The sequence below is a fragment of the Rhinolophus sinicus genome, chromosome 2 (genome assembly GCF_057876585.1).
Source record: "Rhinolophus sinicus isolate RSI-liver-muscle chromosome 2, RSI-T2T, whole genome shotgun sequence".
Lineage (NCBI taxonomy): Eukaryota > Metazoa > Chordata > Mammalia > Chiroptera > Rhinolophidae > Rhinolophus > Rhinolophus sinicus.
The window spans coordinates 40,342,140-40,365,727 of record NC_142502.1 but is presented as its reverse complement, the minus strand read 5'-3'; the positions used below and the strand labels follow the sequence as shown (position 1 = coordinate 40,365,727).

Here is a 23,588-nt window from a genome sequence, read left to right as displayed (position 1 = left end):
TTTAACTCTTACTCATCTTTTGGGACTTCACTTAAGGGTGGCTGAAGTGCCACTGTTAAAGTGGTACTTTACATACATAGAATCCCCCACACTGAAGTGAAGATGTCTATATGTGAGTCTCCCCCTGGATATTGAGCTCTTTGAGGTCAGAAATGATGCCTTGATCCTCTTGTTCCTTTGTATTTAGTATAGCACCTGGCATGTGGCAACTGCTCCAATGCTTGTTTAACTGAACACAGCAGTAGAGGTGGGAAGGTAAGATGCTCAAGCAAGAAGGAGAGAACCGATACAAAGAGGTTCGAGAAGAGTGGTAGAGGATGGAATAAAAATGATTGGTATACTAACGGATAATTTTGAATAGAAGAGATACCTTTAAATATATGCCTAAGAGGAAGGAAGTAAAGATGGAGACAGATGGAGGTGGTAAGGAATAAAAGGAGTTTTAGGTTGAAGAATCTATTTTCTTCATTAAACAGGTGGTTGGACAGAGGGAGTGTTCAACTAAAATATGGTGAAAATAGTGGCAGTGAAGAAACACATAGAATATATTTGTACAGAAAGTAAATGCACATTTTAAATACAAAGACCCTAGAAACATTTAATTCTGGAATGTGCCATCTCTTAAGGACTCATTCATAAACTTGAAAATCTTTTTCTTTTTTTGAAAATCTTTTTCGAGGTCAAGTTTTAGACAGATTTGTAGCATTTTCCTTGCATATGTGTGAAAATGCTTGGAGAGCTTTGCTTTTCTGCCAGGCTGCAGACTTGCCACCAGAGCTGGTCTTGGTCGTTGTGACATTGCTGTTAGTGGAGTCCAGTGAAGCGAAGCATGACTCATGGGAAGGCTGCCTGCACTGTGGGAAGAGAAACTGAAAAATCATCTTGAGAAAGGCAGATTTTGTGTTAGTCTCTTGCTTGCAAAGAATAATACAGCATTTGGGGAAGAATGTGCAACATAGGATCCCACAGTTAGATATTAAAGTAACGATAATCTCCACAGCTGGCAAATATTTGCCAAATGGGGTAGCATAGACGGGGGATGAATGTGATCCAAGCTACGAAATAAATGAGCATGCCAAATGTTTGTGAATTTGGCTTCATTGTAATTCCCAGGTAATTTCCTGCCTTTGGAGGCAAATACGAAGCAAATGAAGGCCAGCATGGCAATATAGCCCAGCATGGTGAGAAAGGCAAGAATGGATCCCTGCTCACATCGCAGGATAATGTCTCCGGGCAAGGAGACATTCTCTTCCACAGCAGGAGCTGCAACGATTAGCCAAAGTGTGCGAATGACAACCTGGATACCTGTGCAAGTGAAGATAATGGGGATCGGCTTATGAAGGCACTTCGGGAAGTTCTGCAACGTGGGCTCAAAACTAAAGGCTAGCAAAATCTTCAGGGACTTCGTCAAAATGCAGGAGATGCAGAGTGAAGCTCACGCCAAATAGTGTCTGCCGGATTTTACATGTGAAGTCTTGTGGTTCTCCAACGAAAAAGGCTGTGCTGGCAAAGTTGAGGAAATGACAGAGGATTTCCCACAGGTGATTTCACAACAGGTGTGATCAGGTTTCTTGTAAATGTTATGCCAATGGCCAGAACAAACAGGATTCTGGGTAGGGAGAGGGTCAGGAGCAGGATAGTGCACCCGTCCTTCCAGTTGAGAAACTCCACTTCCTTTTCAAAGCACACAGAGCTCCTTACAGGGGTCCAGTGTGTTTCATTGTTGCATAAAAGGCAGTGATCCATGTCTAAAAGAAGAGATTCAGTCACATTGCAAACATTTAAACCAGATAATTGCCCACAACGCTGCAAATAGAACCATTCTCAGTAATAGCCCTCACCAGAAAATGGATATAGGTAATTGTCACGCTGGTGCATGCTTATTAAAATAAAGCATGCACAGAACCCAAAGAAAGTGAGAGAGAAGGATGAGCAAAGAGAAAGAAGAGAAAGAAAAAAGCCAGCTGGACTATGAGTCTTTAGGAAATTAATATACTCAAGATAGATGCTAGCCGCTTATGAACTTGCTATGATAGGTGTCAGTTCAGGGACTCTGTTAAGAATAAGGGCTTTGGAACCAGGCATATCTCAAGTCCCTTGCTCTAGCACTTATGATTCCTGTAATCTTGAACAAGCAAATTGAATGTTCTGAGTTTATTTCTAAATCTCTTAAAAAATAAAAAATAAAAAACGCTGCCTCATTGGGATGCTGTATTCAGTGACATAATAAACATCAAATTCTTTGCATGGAGCATTGCACACAATTAGACACCACTATGGTGGGAGCTGCTAGGATAAAAAAGGCTGCCGTTCTTTTAAAAGCAAAGACAAAGTGGCTGGGTTACCCTACAAGCTCTCTAAAAGTGAGATAGCATAAGGTTGTAATCAATGACAGTTGATGAGGAATTAAAGTTTAGTTTTTCTCCAGGAGGTTAGTAAAGTTGAGACTCTCACATGGGCAGTGACAAGCTTGAAAATGATTTATGCTGATTCTGACTGCAGGGTAGCACCTGATAATTGATGCCAGAGTGGAGTTTCTTGGCGTGTGATTGCATTTGCTCCCTATTCCACCCGTAATGATGGGGTCCCAGCTACTGTCCAAACACCTCTCCATTTGATGACACTCCACAGTGTCCGTGCGAGACAGTGCCTCTGTTATTTTCCTCATTAACCTCCAAGTCAGGTTGTGTTTCTGTTTATAAACTTCATTACCTTCCCAGCCTCCTGCTCTTTCTAAATGCTATTTCCCTACAAATATCCATTTTTCTCTGTCCTCCCTTAACCACTACCGCCTAGTGTCTGCCATTTTATTCCTTCAGTGAACATTTTGTGTCTATATATGAGAGCCGTACACTGGAGATGTCAAGAAAGATAGGAGAGGATGTCCTTTCTGATTATCCTAAATCTTTGCTTTTCCTCTATGTGTCCTCAGTCTTCTACACTTGTTCTTGGAAGCAACTTGCCCTAATTATCAAACGACAACCCAAATTATATCTTGAAAACCGCTTGCACATCTTTATGGGAAATAAATGCTACATACTCTTTTGTTGTTGTTATTTATCCCACTTAGAAGACAGTTGTTAGCTACCATTTTGCCTGGAAAATCCCCTCCCTCCACCTCATCACCTAATTATTGACACAGCACAGCCCATTTCAGGTTGGGATAAATGGCATTTTGGTAAAACAATGAAAGAACATGGATAGTGGAATGTTTACATTGGGATACTTCTGCCCTTGGAGCCAATAAGAAAAAAAGAATAAGTATGTGGGCACTATTCTGACGTGGAGTTCTCAGCTTTTATAGGATTAATAGGAATGCTACCATAAACAAGGAAATACGATGCTTTTAAACAAGGCTTAACACCAGGGAAAGTGCTGATAGCTCCTCACTCCTGTTCTTTAATTTGTGTATTTTACTCTGGCCTTGTTAAATTGTTAACAGGTTTGGCAAACAATCAGTTATAACATTTCAATAGTTCGTCCCCTTGTCTCACAGAAAGTTCTTTTTCTGGGCTTCATTCCTGCCTCTTGGTAGGAATAATGAAATTTTCAGGGTATGCACACCTCTGTGCATACATGGATTTCTACCATGCACAGCTTAGTTAATTCAGCATTTATTTATATGTAGTTAGTGTGCCCTAGTTGCAAGTAAGACATGTCTGTGTGGGAGATACATGGATAACAATTGCAGAGCACTCATTGTTTTAAGAGGTGCTGGAGAGGAATTCAGTTGAGAGGAGAACATATTTGTGGGGACAGAGTCCCAGAGAGAAGTTTCCAGGCTCTCGGCCTCACGTGGAAAGTTAGTAAATCTCTATCAACTGTGATTGGATGGCCATCAGTAGATGGCTCAGGTGACTAGTTGGCTATCAGCTGGAACCAGTTAGCCATTGGCTACCGATATAACTGCCGTGGCTGAGTTAGCAAGCACGGATTGCAGTTAGCAAGGGGTTGGTTTGTTGGTTGGTTGGTTGACAGGCAGAGAAGCAGACTGCGGAATGTGGCTAACAAGTGCGCTTAGCAAGCGCAGATGGCGGATTTCAGATCGTGTGGATCCCAGTTCCTGCATCTCACCCAGCCACCAGCAAGACTGGGGTGTAGGAAGACCCCTCCTTCGGGAACTGGTGGATGTCTGCCTCCTGTGTCTCCAACCCAGCCGCCAGTGAGAATATAGCGGTATGACTCCCTGTTCATGGCTCCGTTGGTTTTCCTTGTTGGCCTCACCATATCCTGTGTTCTTGTGCGGGGAGCGGGACCACAGACCCTGCATGACACATGGCACAGCGAGCAAGGTATGGTGCTGGTGAGTCTCTGCATGACAATTTTTCTCTTGGAAGTAAAGTTATTATTTATTGGTTGCATGTCTGCTAATATAATAGAACAAATTCCACGATAAAATGAAATCTCACTGGAATTTAATCCAGCAGGAGCAGGAGATGCTCTTTTTTTCAAATGAAAAACAAAACAAAATAGGATTCATGCAAAAAAAAAAAAAATCCACCTAAGAGATATGTTTTAGGTGTGTGTCGCTGTACATGTATAATGAGTGTAATTACCTGTCTGATTACTGTAGTGATTTTCAGGACAGTTCACACATTCATGGCAGCAAATATATTGACTTCGTGTGGTTTTCTTCATTTGCCCAGGACTGTATTCCTTGGAGCATTTGGACTGAATATGCTATAAAGTGCAAAGAAATCCCAAATAGATTTTTAAAAAGATTTCTCCTAATTAACTTTGACTTAATTTAAAGATGTATTTAGTAAATAGTATTTTGGTCTTTTTTAGAGCATAATAAAATTGTTTTGTCAGCTGGAGGAATGTGAACAAGTCTAAAAAAACAGAAATATTTCAGATAGTGAGACTGCTTTAGGAAGAACACAGTTTTTGTCATATTAATAAATTCTATAAGCAAATAAGGGAAATTAGCTCTTTCCAAAAGTCCCTATCAGAGGGAGAAATGTGTAGTGGTGGAAATAAAGAAGGAAATGATTGTTTGGAAATTCCCAGTCATGTGCTGTTTAAGGAGTTCAACTATATAAGCAAATAGTAAATATTAGGCTTTGATAGTCTTTAGAACAAGATTATTAATCATGCTAAGGACCATGTCCAGTCTAATCTTAAAAAACAAAACAATGGAAAAAATTTTAATTTAAAACCATTAAAGTATTAGCCCTATATATATAAAAAATATTTAAATCATCCTGAAAATTTAGTTTATAATTCTTCTACCACAATGTGAATCACATGTAGCATTCTACTTTCATAAAAGACTCTACTTCCAATGTAGCTAATAATTCTCTTCAGCTGTGTCATTTTTTCCATACACAGTCTCTTTCTCATGGCACATTTTGTGAGATAAATCTGTTTTCTCACACTTATCTTGGGAAGCCAAAGCAGAATGAGGAAATGAGACATTCTCTAGGTTCTCTTAACAGCTGTTCCTAAGCCTGGAGCACTAAGTACTAAGCTAACGAGTCTTTTCTCTGAGAGATGAGAATGGCCTGGCCGAGAGAGAAAAGTAGCCAAGATTCAATATCCCTGTGTCCATAAGCACTGTCTTTCTTCTTAACAGAGTTATTGATGACCTGGGTTTTCAGTACTCAGGACATCTGCCTTGTGGATTCCCCAGGAAAAACTTTTAATCTGAAGGATGCCCAGAGGACAAAAAAGGATTTAACTATAAGATAAAGTTGGACATCATTAAGGGGATAAACGTGAAACATTTTTTTCCAGCAACACAACCCTTTCCCTCCACCATATAAGAGATAGCAAAGACATTCTAAAGTCCAGTATTGATAACTTTGGGATATCAATAGATTTAGGATTATCTAACATCTTAGACTATGAATTTTGATGACTTACCAGAAATGCTATACCCCAGCTAGCTGCATTTTGACAAGTGGAATCTGACCTAATTGATCTCAGATATCATTGGTTTCTACCACCTTTTTGAAGTGTTTATGGGTATTTCCATCAGAAAGGAAAACTTGTCTCTTTTTATGTGATCATCCGCTTGCATTTAGTCACTAAAAGACCCACTCACGTATTTGTGATCATATCACCTCCCCTTCATTGAGTGTCTCTCATACAAAATCTGGAGATAAGTCTTGGTAACAGTTAGAAACAATGGTTGTTGCAGAAATTATAATGGAGAAGCCTCTCTGTATTCAATGAGAAAATGAGGCACAGCATGGTTTAAAAGATCCAGTGTGAGTTACTGTGTTTAGCGGAGTGCTGAGTTGACAAGGCACTTGTGAGGCTGTGGTGATCATAAAGAAGATGATGAAAGTCTGAGAACACAGACTGGTAGCTACATTTCTATCTTTCAAGGAAAAAGTATTTTGCTTTAGGGAAAATTGAATAAAGATAGTGATTTAAAGCATTACTATATTCATTCTTTCATCCAACACATATTTTTTTGAGTGCCTATTATATGCCAGGCACTCTTGTAATTGTTAGAGTCACAGCAGGGAATGAAAGACAAAAATCCATGTTTTCATAGACCTTCAGTTCTAGTTGACAAGGTTGAAATAAACAAGATAAAAATAAGCACAATGTACAGAATGCTACATAGTGATAAGTGCTCTGGAGAAACGGGCAGGAGGATGTATAAGAAGTGTTAGGTTGACAATGCAGTTTTAAATATGGTGACAGAGGATCACCTCCCTGAGATAGTGATGTTTTTGGAAAGACAGAAAGGAAGAAAGTGAACCACGTGGATTTCGCAGAAGATTATTACAGGCAAAGTAAACAGCAGGTGAGAGGTCTTGAACTAGGAGAAGGGACGGCATGTGTGAAAGATCAAGAAAGCCTGCGGGGTAGTAAAAAGGGGTGAGAGTAAGAGGAAGTAGTAGGTGATGAGGTCAGGAGGTACTGGTGTCAGGTCGTGTAAGGCTTTTTTTAAAAGACATTGAGATAAATAACATGTTTAGGGAGGGTTCTGGGCAGAGTATTATATTTTACAGCATTACCGTGGCTATTGTTTTAAGAACAGACTGAAGGGGTTAAGAGTGGAAGCAAAGAGCAGTTAAAAACCTACTGTCTTAATCTGGTTGAGAGGTAATTGTAGCTTGGAGTGGGGTGGCAGCAACAGAGTAGAAGACAAAAATTGTCAGCTCCTGGACCCATTTTGAAAGTAAAACTTAGATTAATTATGAAGCATGACAGAAAGAAAAGTGAAGGATCCCACCAGGTTTTTCCATGAGCAGCTAGGAGAAGGGAGTTGCCATTTATTGAGATGAGAAAAAGTTTGGGAGCTCATTTGGAGATAATCAGTGTAGATTACTATTGGACAACTAGGTAGAGATATCAATTAGGCAGGTGTATATTTATTTGGGCTGAAATTCAGAAGAGAAAAATCTCGGAATCATTTTGTTTCTAGGTAACAACATTGTTTAAATCCAAGAGCCTGAATAAGATCACTAAGGAAAAGAGTGGACCAAAAAAAAAAAAAAAGAGTAGTTCTGAGATCTGGGCTCACCAATATTTATAGGCAGTGGAAATGAGGAGGAATCAGCAAATGAAACTGAAGAGCAGTAGCCAAAGATAGAAAAAGAAAATCGAGGGAGTGTGGTGTCGAGGAAGCAAATGAAGATAGCATTTCATGGAGGGGAGACTAATTAACCGGTAAGCAAAGTAAAACGATGTTTGGATTTATTAACATTGGGGAACTAGACGGAAATAATTTTGATGGATTAAAGAGTTCAAAATAATTATAGAAGGAGAGAAATTTGGGCCAGTGAATATATTCAAGTTTTTCAAAGAGTTTTGCTGTAAAGAGAAATAGAGGAATGGAAGGGGAAGTGGGGGATCAATGGAGTTTCTTTCTTCCTTTTATTTTTCTTTAAGATGGGAGAAATAACAGCACATTTGTATCATCATGTAGAAAACCCAGAAGAGAACATATTTGAGGATAAAGGAGAGAGTGGAGAATTGCCAGAGCAAAATCCCTGAGTAAGTGAAAGGGGTTGGGATCTAGATGTCACGTGGAGGAGCTCACCTTGGCTAGAAGCACAGTCCATCCACAGGGCCAGATGGAAGGTAGGGACCCAGGCACAGATGTGGTGGCAGGGGAACACTTGCGTTTTCTTCTGATTGTTTCAGTTTTGTTAGTGAAACAGGAAGCAGGGTCAACTGAAAGTGATGATGGGAAAAACGTGTTGGAGTCAGAGAAGAGAAAGTGTAAAATAACCATCTAGGTAAGTGGGCAAGTTAATGGACTAGGGTAATAGTCTGATTGCCTAGCAGCTTTCGGGCCCACTGGAGGTTAGAGATCATGAATTTAAAGTGAGAACAGTCAGCAAGGTCATTTTGTCTTTTTCTCTTTTTGTCAAGTTCAGCTACCTGAGGGCTACATTGATTAGGCAGAGAGTTTAATTTAACTTGGATTTTGCTTTGGATGAATGAGTATGTCTACGGTGGGGGGCGGATGGGGGCAAAGGATTTGAGGGTGTGTACAAGAAATTGAAATACAAGTTGACCATGGAATCTAAGGAAGCAAGTTGGGGACAATGAACAAGTACTGGATCCCTGGAAGTCCTGATGGGGTCAAGGACTTTTGCAGTTGGATTGATTTGAATGCTACAAAGCAGCTTACAACACAATTACCTTAAGATTCCTGAACTCACTTTTTGTTTCCTGGTTTATGATGATAAAGACATCATTCTCCAGATCATATTGTGCCATCTTGGTCATATTCATGTGCCATGGATCTCCTTCCAGAGCACAACATCATATCCAGTATTCATAGCCAATGGGCATCAAAATGAAATGAATTCCCTCCATCATTGAATGTCACACTTTTCAGTACATCAAGTAACTATAAAAATTAATAAAATACTAAACACTGATAAAAATATTGTAAGTGTATTCATTTTCTCAATTACAACACTGACTTCCAAGTAATATCACTTAAAAACGCAAAACGGCCATTCTGGATCAGTGAGTATGGTATGTAGTTGATAAAGTTCTTAACTATCCGGGAACAATTTGAGAATTCTAGCCACATTTCTGCTAAAGACTTGCTCTGTGAAATTGAAAAGCAAGTTAATATTTTTGGAGGGTAGCTTCTCTGTCCATAAAATTGAAATCTGAGCATCTTAATTTTTCCACATTGCGGAATTTCAAAATGGGTTATCTGGGGCTGTAGCCTCTAATTCTGGTTGCATATCTCATTAATGGTGTGATCTTGAAAGTTACAATTCCTTTCTAGGCCTCCGCTTCCCCATCTGTAAGATGAGACAAATGAAACCTACTTTATAGGGTTATGGGAAGGATCAAATGTAATTAGGAATATAGAGTTTAGCCTGGTATCTGGCACAGATTAAGGGTTCATAAAATTTAGATTAATGCCTGTTAATACCTGTTATTAGCTAATAGGGACAATGTGCAAATAAATAAAAATATTTTGAGTCTATCAACTAATAATGTCAACTGACATTCATTTATTACTTGATAATACTCAAATCTGTGATATCCTTTTACTCAATAACAACTCAGTGAAGGGACTTATCTGAGGACACATAGTTAACTTTCAATGTGGGGTCTTTCTATTACACCATATAATATATTAATTTAAAAAATCTCTTCATTGTTTTTTCCTTCTCACTGAAATGTAATCACCAGTGTGCCATCTGTAGCTATGGAAAAGTCTTCCCTTCTAGTGTCAGTCGGGACTGAGCCTCGGCCCAGTATGAGTGGGCAATCCAAGCCAGTGCTCACCATCCCCGAAGTAAAGGCTGAGGGAACAGAGCTACAAACTTGGGGGACAGTCCAGTAACAGCAGTGCTCTGTTCCTGGGTGTGTATTGAGAAACTTTCCCACTAGAGAACTTTTGTTGGTAGGCCTAAGTAAGGGAACTGCTAGTGCCCACCCCCTACCTAAGTCAATACTTTGTTACTCATTCAGTGGAAGGTGAGGATCTTATTATCTCCAATGGTTTTCAAGTCTGCTTCAGTGATTGAGTGCATAGTAAAATGACCTCTAAATTATATTTCTAATTAAATTAATAAAATGATTTTTTTAAACTAGAGGTGATAGAAATGCAATGAAAATTACTTGTCTTGTTACCCAATTTATGCAGTGAGAACTTGTGTGCATAGGACAGAAAATGTTTTGCTGACAAATGAGGCAGCTATATTGAGCTTGTGATGCAGAGGAAGACTAGAAGGGAGGAAAACAGATTGCAATTCTGGCTTCACCATTAACTTGATGCATAGTCATGGCTAAGTAAACTCTGTGAGCACACCAAGCCCACTCATTATCTAGATCTATGATGCCATTTGGCTTTTATTGGGTGCAAAATCTATGGAATGCAGCAAAAATTATTCCATTTGAATAGAATTACTCTATTCCGTCTCAGTTAATCTGTGATGAATATTTCTTTCCTTTATTATTATTACTATTATTTTTTTGTCAAGAGACTATAAGAAAATCAGGGTATATTTTAAAGTAAATATATTAGCTACCATAGTCCTGTCAATGACCAAATGTCATATTAGTAAAATCTCTAAGTGTATTGAATTTATTATACATCCCTACAGATTTCATAGTTTAATGATTGTAAGTTAATTAGTATTACATTAAAGGATATTAATTCTGACATTGTGGAATTAACCAGAAAAAAAACACCAAAAAGCAAAACTTATTCTACCAATTGTTGGAAGAAAAAAATGGAGGTAACAAAAGTAAAAGAATAAGTGAGGGCTTACTGTCTATATTCCCACCTGTACCTATATATTGAGTTTTCTTCTGTTCTTCCCTTAAGCAATACACACACATAAGCCCCAGTAATTCAGTTCTTTAGAGAGCATATCGTCGTCTACTCTTGTGTTTGAACTATAAACCCACCCATTTTTTTCCTGCATTTAATGAGGTCTCACAGGGTAAAGTTCTGACACATATATGTTCTGTAAATAATGATAACATTGTGTGATGTAAATAAACTAGTGCGATTCTATGCTTGTTCTTACAGGAAAGAGGGTGGAGGCAAATAAAACAGTGCATTCATTACTTGTTAAATATGACAGAACATTTGCTCTGTATTAGGGTAAATTTTGAACGTTAATACTCCAGTCATTAAGCTAGTAAATGCTTTTCCCATCAATTATTTATTTATTTTTCATTGAGACTGAAATTTACTATAAATTGACACTACAAAATTTATAGAGCAGGATTCGCATTTCATTATTAGATAATTCCTCTCTGTTTGGTAATAACCTGTTTTTGAGAACAAAAGGCCAGGAGACCACACCAGTTAAGCTGGTATGGGATGTTGCTTTCCATTTTCCTAACTGCTGTGATGTCCACTGTGTCTCCATAAGTAAGCTGTGCTCATAAAAAGAGGGATCTATGTGAGTAAATTAGGGAATAGCAGAGGAAACAGCCTTGCATCTCTGGTACCCAACCTATGTTTTTTTTTTTCTTTTTTTTTTCTTTTGGGTGGTTTTCTGTGGTGTAACAAAAAGCCTACTAGACTAAAGCTGGGATAGTTTTACTGCTAACTAAGTGAGTGACCCTGGGCCAGGTCCCTTCCCTCTCTAAACTGCTGTAGTCAGCCACCAGTAACACTTCCTCTTGTCACTTCTTTAGAATGAAGTATAAAGAATATGAGTCCTGTGGATATACAACAATGTTATGAAGATGCGAGATGATGTATGTCAGTGCCTAGTACAGGAGGCCTTAAAAATGTTTGATCAGTATTTTCCCTATCACTCCAAACTCATTCTCTTCTTGGAGCATGTCTCTTTTGACTTCTGGACTGATATTTGACCATCGCTACACTAGGATATCTCATAAGTTCTTCAAATTCAACATCTCCAAAATTGAATGCTTAATATTTTCTCTTCCCACCAGATTGCCACTTTCTCTGTGTTTCCATCTCATAAAATGGTACCAGTTTTTAACCATTTGCAATATTCTTGCTTCTGTCTATTATCTTTACATCCAATCTGTGTCCAAATGCTCTTCATCCTTTTAAATATCCATGTACATGTCTCTCCATCCTCAGTGTCACACCTGCTGTACAAGGCATTCTTATCTTATGCTTGGGTTACCAAGTTCGTCTTTCTCCCTGTAGTCCTGTGTCCTGCTAGTCAATGTCACTGCAGTGAGAATGCTATTTCCATACTGGAAAACAGATCACATCACTCTCCTTCTAAACTTATCTTTAGTTGGCTCCTCTTTGCTCTACCAAGCCCAAATCTTTAAACACAGTTTGAAGAATTTCTGTTTGAAGAATGGTCCATGTACCAGCAGTTATCAGCATCACCTGAGAGCTTGGTAGGAGTACAGACTTTCATGTTGTCCCCCTACCCCCAAAAAAAAACTGTACTGAATTAGCATCTGCATGATAATAAGATTCCAAGACAACTCAATTGCACATCAAAGTTTGAGGTGCTCTAATTGATATGGCCCTAATGATGGATCCTTTACTAAACTGCCAGTCTCATTTGCTTCTAGTTTCCCCTTCAATTCTGCTAAATGTCTTATTTAAACACTAGAAGCCTAGGGCCATTCTTTATGTCTCTGGGAGACTGTTTATCTAGAAACAAACAGAAACAGATTGGAAAGGAGGAAGAGGGGAGTGGTACTATTTTCTGCTCCCTCAAGATGCCATGTTTTCTCCCCCTTCTGGGATGTTGCTAGAGTATTTCTGCCTGGATAAATTCTAACCCATCCATCATATTCACTATAGATGTCATGCTCTTTGGAGAATGTTCTCTGAATTACTAATACTGGATTAGTTTGCCTCAATTATGTGCCTCTCTGCCATCTTGTATTTATATGAAATATTGTAATGCATCATCCTGCATTATAGTCAGCCCCCTAATTGTTTGATCATATACCTCACTAGACAGGTGACTCCTTTAGGGAGAAAACTGTCTTAGTTTCTATAATATTTTTAGAATATCATCAGAGGTAAATGAAAAGAAAAAAGAATACCAAAATTACTGGTTGTACTGTCCCTGCCACGATTCTCACCAAGTGTGAAGCCTAAGTAAGGACTGTCCTCAAATATTGGGAAAAACCATCTCCTTTAAAGAGTTTTGAATCTAAAATCATTCAGAATCTATCATTTAAATATTAGTGAATTTTGCCAGGGGACAAAATAATCTTTAGGAATGTATCTTTGATTATTGAACCTAAATGTTGCTGATATTTTAAATTTAATGTCCACAGAGATTCCTTCATAAAAAGATAAAATTGTTTGCATTATCTGTCCTACTGAACGTGGCACAGACTTAGCTCACTCACATCATGATCAAAGGAGCAAGTCACTTCCCTGTTCCTCCTTTCCAGTCTGTTTCTGTTTGTTTCTAGATAAACAGGCTCCAAGGGACATAAAGAATGACCCTAGGCTTCTGTGTTTAAATAAAACATTTAGCAGACTCTGCTTAGATTATACTTTCTTGAGTCTTTTCATCAGAATGTTTGGGATTTATTCCTGATTTAAAATAATTTCCCAAATCTTTAGAGGATAACTAGATCTTGCTATTTGTATTTCTTTCTTTATGAGGCTCATCGTATCTCCTCCCCTTTATCCTGTCTGTCTCTATGGTGGTCTATTTTCTTTCCATACACTTTCTTAATCTCTTATTCCTAAAATACCATGTTGTGGTTTCATTATAGTCGTCCACTTAATTTAGTTTTTACCAATCCCTCATTAAAAGTTTTATACTACAAAGAGTATACTTTCAAACAGGCATCTTAAAATCACAAGACATAAATATCTATATATATTTTAAAAGAGTTTTAATTTTAAAAAAATCCTAATCTCCAGTCTTACCTCTTCATTAGGTTTTGTGCTTTGTATTTACAAAGTGAAAACTAGTTTTAAAATGAGCATAAAAACACCCTATGACCATCACATGATCCACTCAAATGTAAGCTGATCACTTCCAATCTTACAGCTTGTGTTTGTGGGTGTTTAAAATAAAAATTATAAAAGTAGAAATAACCTGTCTTGTATATCCACTTGTAAGATCAGAAGAATTGAATCTTACTCCCTTTCATGTTCTTTTCTCTTACAGATTTAAAACAAATATATTTTTGGAACATCATTCTGTCTCACGACATAAGTTTGGCTTTAAATACACATTATTGAGGAATTTGGTTTTGATGAGTAAAATTTATCATCATATAAAGCAGCAATTTGCTTTTAAATGCCTTGTTCATGGGCATTATAAAAAAAACACAATAGACATTTTTCACTAAACAGGGCCACATTAAGCTTTGAGTTTCTACAAAGTAATCCAACAAGAGAAAGGGAAAGACCTTTTACACACAATTAGTGATTCCTTTTAAAAAGAGATATAGTAGGAAATGTTATGATTGACCAAACAACAATCATTTGAAGAAGACTGGAGTCCTAGGGAGACAGCCCTAAGTAATAGTCCTAACTGGAGTCTTTGGGATTATAAGCCACCAGAGACACCATGAAAAGTAAAGGGCATGGAGTCAGAAGACTCAGACTAGATTCATATTTCTGGCATTTCCCAGCTTTAGCTTTCTCATCCAAAATATTTAGTAATAATAAAAAGAATCTTTAAACATGCTGCTCTTGTGCTTGTTAAGAGCGTTAAAAGAGATAATTCATATGAAAACTAGAAACTCTAAGATCAGCTACAAATCCATAGACTCAAGGAAAACAGCACTATCAATAGACTCTTCTTGAAAAATAAAAGAACACAATTTTGGTGGGTCAGACTAGGAGGTGAAAGTAAAATAACAGCTCTATTATCCTCAATAACAGAGAACTAATGATAGAAATGCAGGTTATTCAAACACTGAAGGTGTCTACTTATAAAAAGAATAGTATTAAGAGCTGTTCATATAACTCTTTGCAAATTAAAGCAATAAAGGAGAAGGATGAAATGATGGTAGGGGAATTTTCTTGGATGTATGAGCTAGCACCTCCCGTGGTTGAAAGGCACTGGGGTTCTGACAGTCTCGAACTTGGCACAGATCCCAAAGGGCATAGCCAAGGGCAAACACGGCAAGCTGAATACTGTGAACAAGCCCTGGTTCAATGTAATCCCACAGGAAATCATTTCTCAGGGAGAATTTCCTTTCCACATCCTTGTTAGCCTGGTAGGCTGAAGTCTCCTGGGAATGATTGCAAATGCATTGACTCAAATCACTGTTCTCAACATATGCACATGCAGACAAGAGCAAAGCATATCCATTTAAGGGTTTGTTATTATCACTGGGAAACATATGCAGATTTTGAAGAAAGGACTGGAAAGAGGACATGTTCCCTTTTCTAAAGGTAAACCCTACAACTTTGCCAATACTTTTGACATCAGGAATGGTGGTAATCTTGGTGGCTGTTGACCAATTATCACTAGCAATCCAGACCTTATTTATATTCCTTTCAATGGCTTTGCTGAAGAGATTGAAAACATGGAATTGCCTCAGAAATACCACAATGACATTAATGTGGGCTTTCTGTTATGATTTTCTCAACTGTCTGATTGTTCCTGACTTCGATGATATTATCTGAGAGGAAGGGTGAGAGAACTTCTTTGAAGGCTATGTACATATTATTTGCCACGGTGTGAATTGCAAATGTGTTGAGAGCCAATCGTCCATAGTCATCATCTGTGGTTATGATGCCAATCCAGTTCCATCCAGATTTCTGAATCAGGTGGGCCATTGCTTTAGTCTGATAGAAGTCACCAGGCACAGTCTGTAAAAATGAAGGAAAGCGAATTTTGTCACTTAGGATTTCTGCAGTTGATTCATAACTCCCCTGGAAATTGACAGAATCTTTTAGTTATGGTGTTGAAGAGCTTTAGGTGGCTGTTCATAGTACACGTTCCTCTCTTTGATGTCTGTGAGTTTTCATAAACTTTTCCTAAATTTTCTGGTCCTTTCCATCCTTTCCTTTCAATAAACTCTTAATTTACAAATAGCTTAAATCATGATATTTTGTACCTGGTGATGGTTTAGAGTCATTGTTCTTCAATCATTTCATATTGTGTATAGTACAAGCCCTTTGAGGGTTCAGGCTCTATCATATATCTCCATCTATACTTCCTTATCCATCTATATCTATCTTATATTTCAGACCAGGGACAACAGTGGATATTATTTAAATACTTATGGATAAATACAGGAAAAACACAGCCAGTCAAATAAGCAAAATGCATTTTGGGACACCTAGTATGTTCAAAATTTTGTCTAATTTACAACTTTGGTGATTTTTATTTTATATAAAATAAATCATCCAGCCAAATAATCATTTAGTGCAGGGGTCGGTCAGCAAAATTTTCTGTAAAGGACCAGATATAAAATATTTTAAGCTTTGTTGGCCACATATTGTCTTTGTCATATATTTTTTTTGTTACAAACTTAAAAATATATAAAAATAATTCTTAGCTCAACAGCTTAAGAACTTGAGAGCCACATTTGGTCTGCAGGCTAGTTTTCTGATTGTTGATCTCCTCAAATAAGCATTAGCATTTGAGGAGTCCTGTCTAATGTGTGAAAGTTTTGAATGAGTTATGGCTTTGGTGATTTTATTCTAAGGAGAATTATTACCTTCAACAGCTGCAGTCGCACCATGTCACTTGTTCAGTGAATTTTTTTTTTTTTAATTTAAATGGAGATTAGCACTTGGTGGACCTCCACTAAACCTTCGTTCCTTTCCTAGTACCGGACGTTGCCATGCCCACCTGTGTTGTAAAATCTGGGCTTCTATAAAGTCAGTGTCCATGCAGGGTCCCCTTTACTTTTGTGTTGTCTGTCATGGAAATTACATTTCTACACTAAACAATCATTGTCAAAAAGGGTCTACTTTTCTTTCTTGTCACCTAACTGGCATTGCACATAGCATTATGCTTATCTCAGATATTTGGGGGAATAATTCTTTTGTTTTATCATTTTGGGTTTAAACTTTTCATTATCAACTTCTCTAGGCTACGACATAATAGAACTCTTGTGTCTTTCATGGGCATAAGAATTCATTTTCTACAGCTCCAGGGAGTTACATATTTTGAATTCTTATGAACATTTATTATATATTTTTTCTATTTGTTCACTTCTGTCAGATGGTCATTTCTTGATAATCTGACTATAAGCCTTTTTATTTTCTAACTTTTGGCTTCTAATCATCTTTGAACTTAGAAAGCAGTAAACCACTGAGTTACAGAGTGCTGTGATATGAAGGTAAATAGCTCAAAATGAAAGCCAATGAGACTTACTTGACCCTGAGCAATATGCAAGAACTTAGTGCAGGGCTCTCTAAAATCTATTTTGGTCTTTCAGAGATCTTTTTGCTTACTCCCTAGTTATTGACTTGCATCTCAGGGAGATATGTAGTTCCACAGGTTCTGCTCAAAGGTTTCTCATCATACTCAGAACAAATGTAAGTCATACCACAGCTTATGAAATGCCACATGACCTGGCCTTTGTGTATCTGTATAAGTGCTCACTTACCATGCTCCTTTCTGCTCAACTGATTTAGTCAAATTGATCTTTTTGTTATTCTTTGGACATTTCAACTTTGCACTTGCTGCTTTTTTCAGCCTAGATGCTGTCCCCCTGGTCCCCCATCTTCTCTTGGCTGCCCCTTCTCATTCAAATTTTAAGCTAAACAGCACCTCCTCAAGAAGTCTTCCTTGACCTCCACTCTCCCTTACTCTTCATTCTCTCTTCTGTTTTCTTCATAGTACCTGACTTATGTTGTAATTGGAAACAAGGCGGTAGAGGTCCTCAGAAGTTTGTGTCCAATGCAAATCATGCTGAAAACCGTCAGAAGCTAGACATGACAGATTGAAGAGTAACTCCTCCATTAGTGCTTTGTCTATTATCTGATCTATAATAGGGCACATCCTTTGACTGAAGAGAAAGGAAAGTTAAAGTAAAACCAACTCCCTAACTAGTTTCCCAGGTTACCCTGGTCCTTTCATAATAAAGAATAATCAAAACCAATTTATGGAACTAGAACAAAATCAACCTGTGGCATGAGCTGTAAGTTCAACATCCTGGAGACAGCCGTTCTTATTTCTGAGTAGCCAGCGCCGATGACAACCTTAACCCTTGGCATGTAGGTGGAATAGTCACACTTAAACTCCACAGTTTCTCTGGAGCAGTTGAACTTAGAAAGAAACCTCAGAGCAGCTGCCATTGCCACTGTGACTTGTGTAAAAGTGTCATAGATTTCATACCCCCGTTTGACTCCAGATAATAGTGTTGAATTATTGATCATCTCGATGCTGTGTATCATTGCAAGAGTTTGAAGAAAATTTGACATTTCAAAGCTGTTGAGAAACAAGTGTTTTCTGAAATCAGAATATATCTCAACAGACATGGTGATATCTCATTTTATCCACCTCTCTGCCTTACAATAGATAATTTCTGGGTCAGTGAAGCTTACTTCTTGAAGGGTCTAAACTTTATTTATTTAAAAATAATTTTTGATGGAAACCTTTCTAAGTGTATATAGAAACCCACAGTTTCTCAAATGGATTTTATGGAACAGGATTTAGCCTTTTCTTAATGAATTTTGGGATAACTTTGAACACTCAATTTAGTATTCTGCAGTATGAAGATGTGTTTGATTTTTGTTCCTTTTTGTAATTAAATGTCAGGATTTTATTGCCGTGTAAGCACTTGCTTGTTACACTCACTAGCCCATCGTTTACTTTTGTGATTTTAATCTGTTGTGGTTGAAATCTAGAGTAATAAGGCTCATAAAAAGTACATATAAAATGGGCTCTGAATATAAATCCAGTAGCCTTCTCCTAGATAAAGTATACAGTTTTAGTTCTAAGTCATAGCCATTTTCTCTTTTAGAGGATTTTCCAATTGACTTTTAGATTTGTGATTTTTCCAGAGCAGTGAGTTCTTTGTATTGATTTACTGTTAAGTTGATTTCATCCACTGATGTATACAGAACATTATAAACAGAGGCTAAACCATAGTAAGGGTTCAGTAATGTTTTTAAATGAATAAAGTGGGGATATTATTGTTCAGGGTTTTAATATTCTAAAATTTCCTTTTACTTCATTGAGTTATGATACATAAAAATGAGTAATACTACTTGTCATTGTGGACTATCTAAATGTGAAGGTTGGCAAATTACCATTAAGTTTTTAATTTAAATAAAGACACAAAGAAGAAAGGTTAAAGTAATAGATTATCTGCCAATTAAATTGTGTAATATCTTCAGAGTACCCCGCATGTTAGCTCCATGACAGTCAGAACCTTTTTGGCGTACTCACCTCAGTATTTTCAGTGCCTAGAATTGGGCCGAGGTAATGCAGGCATTTAAAAAAATAGTTGTTTATTGTTGAATGAATACTATTTCTCTCAACGAATGACAATAAGGTGAAAGGATGTTCAGTTTAGTGATTACCTCCCAGAATAAATTTGCTTATTAGATCAAATGATTCTTTAGTGTTTTCCTTCCTTAATTGCTGGCCTACAATTCTGGGCCTCAAATCTGCCATCATTCTTTAGGTACCAATTTAGTGTTCTAAAAATCTTCATGAATTATTTTGGGGCATTCCCTGGTATTCCTGATGATCAACAATTATGATGACAGTAGCTCAACATGACCAACTTCTGGGTAGAATGCCAGGAAGGAATCTCAGTGTGATGTGAGATCACATTTTATCGGAAAGCATTCTTAGAGGGGGTGGTAAATACTGTCTTTTAAATTTAAGTATAGTTGGTATAAAATATTGAATACTTCTTGATAGAGAAAGAAACACAGGGAGGAGACAAGAGGAGATTAAATTTGCACATAAAAACATCAAGATAGAAATCAGGATCACATTGCCATAGCAACAGAAGCTGAAGCCTCCTATATGTCCTTAGAGGTTATCCAGGCCCCTTATTTTACAGATGAGAACATTAGGAACTGGAACTCAAAGAGTTTAAGTGATTTGCATAGTGTATAAAATTAGTTTGCCCCCAAACTGAAATTGGAATTCAAATATCCTGCTCCCCTTAAAGAAAAGCCATTTGTAACATCCTGTACCCAACTTTACTTTTCCATATTACCCTGTGCCAAATGTCTTTTCTCTAATAAAAAAGCTTTTACAATGTAAAGGGCTCATCAAAGAAGGAACAGTTTGAGTTGATGTAGGGCCTTAATTTATCATAAAAGAATTAGATTATTTTAAGAAGGAAGTGATACACCTGAAACTAATATAAAAAAAATTTAAAAATTAAAAAGAAACTTAATCTGTATATTACATTTAAATACAAATAAATATACCCATCAAAATCCCAATGGCATGTTTTAAAGCAATAGAACAAAAAATCAGATTTGTATGGATCCACAAAAGACCCCGAATAGCCAAAGCAATCTTAAGAAAAAAGAACAATACTGGAGGTATCACACTCCCTGACTTTAGCTTGTACTACAGGGCTACAATAATCAAAACAGCATGGTACTGGCAGAAAAACAGACACACAGACCAATGGAATAGAATTGAGAACCCAGAAATAAACCCACATAAATATGGACAGACAATTTTTGACAAAGAAGCCAAAAACATACATAAACGGTGCTAGGAGAATTGGAAAGCCACGTGCAAAAGAATGAAACTAGACTGCTATCTGTCACCGTGTACCAAAATTAACTCAAAATGGATCAAAGATCTAAACATGAGACCTAAAACAATAAACTGCATAGAAGGAAACACCTGTACTAAACTTATGTACCTTGGGTTCAAAGAGCATTTTATGAATTTGACTCTAAAGGTAAGGGAAGTAAAAGCTAAAATAAATGAATGGGACTATATGAAACTATCAAAGCTTCTGCCCAGCAAAAGAAATTATCGACAAAATAAAGAGGCAACCAACCGAATGGTAGAAGATTTTTGCAAACAATGCCTCTGATAAAGGGCTAATATCCAAAATATATAAGGAACTCATGCAACTCAACAACAAAACAGCAAACAATCCAATTAAAAAATGGGCAGAGGACCTGAAGAGACATTTCTCCAAAGAGGACATACAAATGGCAAATAGACATATGAAAAAATGTTCAACATCACTAATCATCAGAGAAATGCAAATAAAAACCACAATGAGATGTCACCTCACCCCAGTTAGAATGGCTATCATCAACAAGACAAATAGTAACAAGTGTTGGAGAGACTGTGGAGAAAAAGGAACCCTCATACACTGTTGGTGGAAATGCAGACTGGTGCAGCCATTATGGAAAGCAGTGTGGATGTTCCTCAAAAAATTAAGAATAGAATTACCATATGACCCAACAATCCCTCTCCTGGGTATCTGCCAAAAAAATCTGAAAACATCCATAAAGACATATGTACTCCAATGTTCATTGCAGCTTTTTTTACGGTGGCCAAGACATGAAAACAACCAAAGTATCCTTCGATAGATGAATGGATACAGAAGTGGTATATATACACAATGGAATAGTATTCTGCCATAAGAAAAGATAAAATAGTACCATTTGCAACAACATAGCTGAATCTTGATATAATTATGCTGAGCAGAATAAGTCAGACAGAAAAAGTTGAGAACCATACGATTTCACGTATATGTGGTATGTAAAACTGAAAACAACACAAGAAAAAGACAAACAGATGAAGAAACAAAAACTCATAGATGCAGACAATAGTTTAGTAGTTACCAGAGGGTTGGTGGGGGTCCTAGAAGAGGGTAAACGGGGTCAAATATATGGTGATGGAAGGAGATCTGACTCTGGATGGTAAACACACAATGTGAGCTATAGATAATACACTATAGAATTGTACACCTGAAATTTACTGACAATTGTCTCTCCAATAAACTTTAATTAAAAATAAATATAAAATAATTTTTAAAAAGAAGGAAATGAATATAGTGTTGACAAAAATGTTAGTGTAGAGAAAAATTTTAAATGTAGTCTATTTTAAACAAAGAAATAATAGATACATGTTTAAGACAAAGTGTATGTTGTGGATGATAGAAATGGAAATGTGCTATGTATGCTTGTAGTGGACAGGCTACAGTGTCTTCGTACTGGTTTTCTCAATTGACTTCAGGGATTTTTTTTTTTTTTTCAGGCAAAATCCATGTAAATATATTAATGAAAAGCATTCATTGCCTTTGCACTTAGAAGTTAGTTATAAATATAGCACTGATATATATCTCTTTTAAGAAAGCATTGCAAGACTATGCACAACTTAAAAATATGAGTTTAACTTTTATAAAAACAAGTTAGATGTCAATACAAATCAACATATACCTAGTCTCACTGTATAATCGTGAAATCTAATTGTTTTCTTTAAGGCTTTACTCACCCAACATACTTCTGGATTTCTGGTCATCTGGGATAGTCTTCTGAGGACAGCATCTTTATGAATGGCAAAGAAAACTTCAATTATGATACGTCCCAGACAGGTGGCAGCCACAGAGTCATCAGGGGTCTGGCAAGTAGCAAGAGTAATCACAAAACAGGTAATCAGTATAATCAATAATGCCATGTTTCTATCTAATTTGCTCACTTCATGCAAGTTCTTAGGAATCATTAAGATCATAGAGTGCAAGCAATATGTTCCTATTTTACCTGTAAACACCATGTAAGGTATAAGAGAGTGTCAAGAGCCCAAAACATTCAGTATTCAGATGGTAGTCAAAACAGTTCTTTGCTAATCAAAACATATCAAACTTTCTAACACTCCTCTGTTGAAGATATGTTATAGTAGGAACGCTAGGTAAATGGTGATAGAATTAGAAACACAGTCTCCCTGCAATAGCTCTCTTTTACTCCACTGATATGTCAAGGGCTTTGAGTTACTATTCTTTTGAACTAGAATATAGAATCTTTAAGAGGTGGCAGCTTGGGAAAGTTTTCCCACTTCAGGAATGGAAGTTTTGCATTTCTAGGTGTATGACATTCAAGGCACAAAAGCTTCAATGTAGTGTATAATTGTTTAGAAAAATAGCATCCTGCTTTTACTTCCTTGGAAAAGATCTACTTGAAAAAATGAAATTCAATAAGTTTAGGTATTTATCACTTCTTGTTTACATGTTTTAGAAATAAGAAGCTTTTGTGGTGATGAGCAAAACTAAAAATGAAATGAAATTTGTCTTATAGTATTTTGCTTTGAACAAGAAAGGTCTGTCATATATCATTGACACTTTCACAGTTGTTTGTGAATTTTATTTTTATAAATTTGGAACTAGTTTCGGCTACATGTTTTTAAATGCTTAGGAATCTGAATTAACATGATTTTATGGATATTTTTAAGAGGTTAACAGAGGATAGATAAACCTCAGTAAATTAGGCAGCATTAAGAAAAAGTTTAAAATTTTAAACTTTACTTTTTAAAATCAATCTTTTTTCAAACATTGGATTAAAGAGGAAAATATTATAGGCAAGCACTTTGAAATCTAATACATCCAGCTTATTTAATGGGTAGCAGACACATTTAAAGGAATTTACAAAAATAAAAGAGTACAATGGCTATTACGGTATTTTTCATCATCCATATTAGCCTTAGTTTCCATTGACATATCGGATTATGCCAACTGAAGAGTGGAGAAGTCGCAGTCTTTTACAGTGTCAAATGTTTTCTTAAATCTTACCATTTTTACCAATGGCAAAATTTCCTCTT

At 36.9% G+C, this 23,588-nt stretch overlaps 1 protein-coding gene across 1 annotated transcript; it reads right to left on the bottom strand.

Moving 5' to 3' along the window:
- Positions 1 to 629: 629 nt before the first annotated feature.
- GPRC6A (G protein-coupled receptor class C group 6 member A) lies at positions 630 to 22,454 on the bottom strand. Its single transcript, XM_019741338.3, is given in 14 exon segments — positions 630 to 1,037; positions 1,039 to 1,083; positions 1,085 to 1,427; positions 1,429 to 1,533; positions 1,535 to 1,748; positions 4,557 to 4,680; positions 8,611 to 8,708; positions 8,711 to 8,755; positions 8,758 to 8,821; positions 14,917 to 15,447; positions 15,449 to 15,754; positions 17,963 to 18,266; positions 22,272 to 22,328; positions 22,330 to 22,454. Coding segments are annotated over 14 exon segments (2,769 nt in total).
- Between the last annotated feature and the right edge of the window lie 1,134 nt (positions 22,455 to 23,588).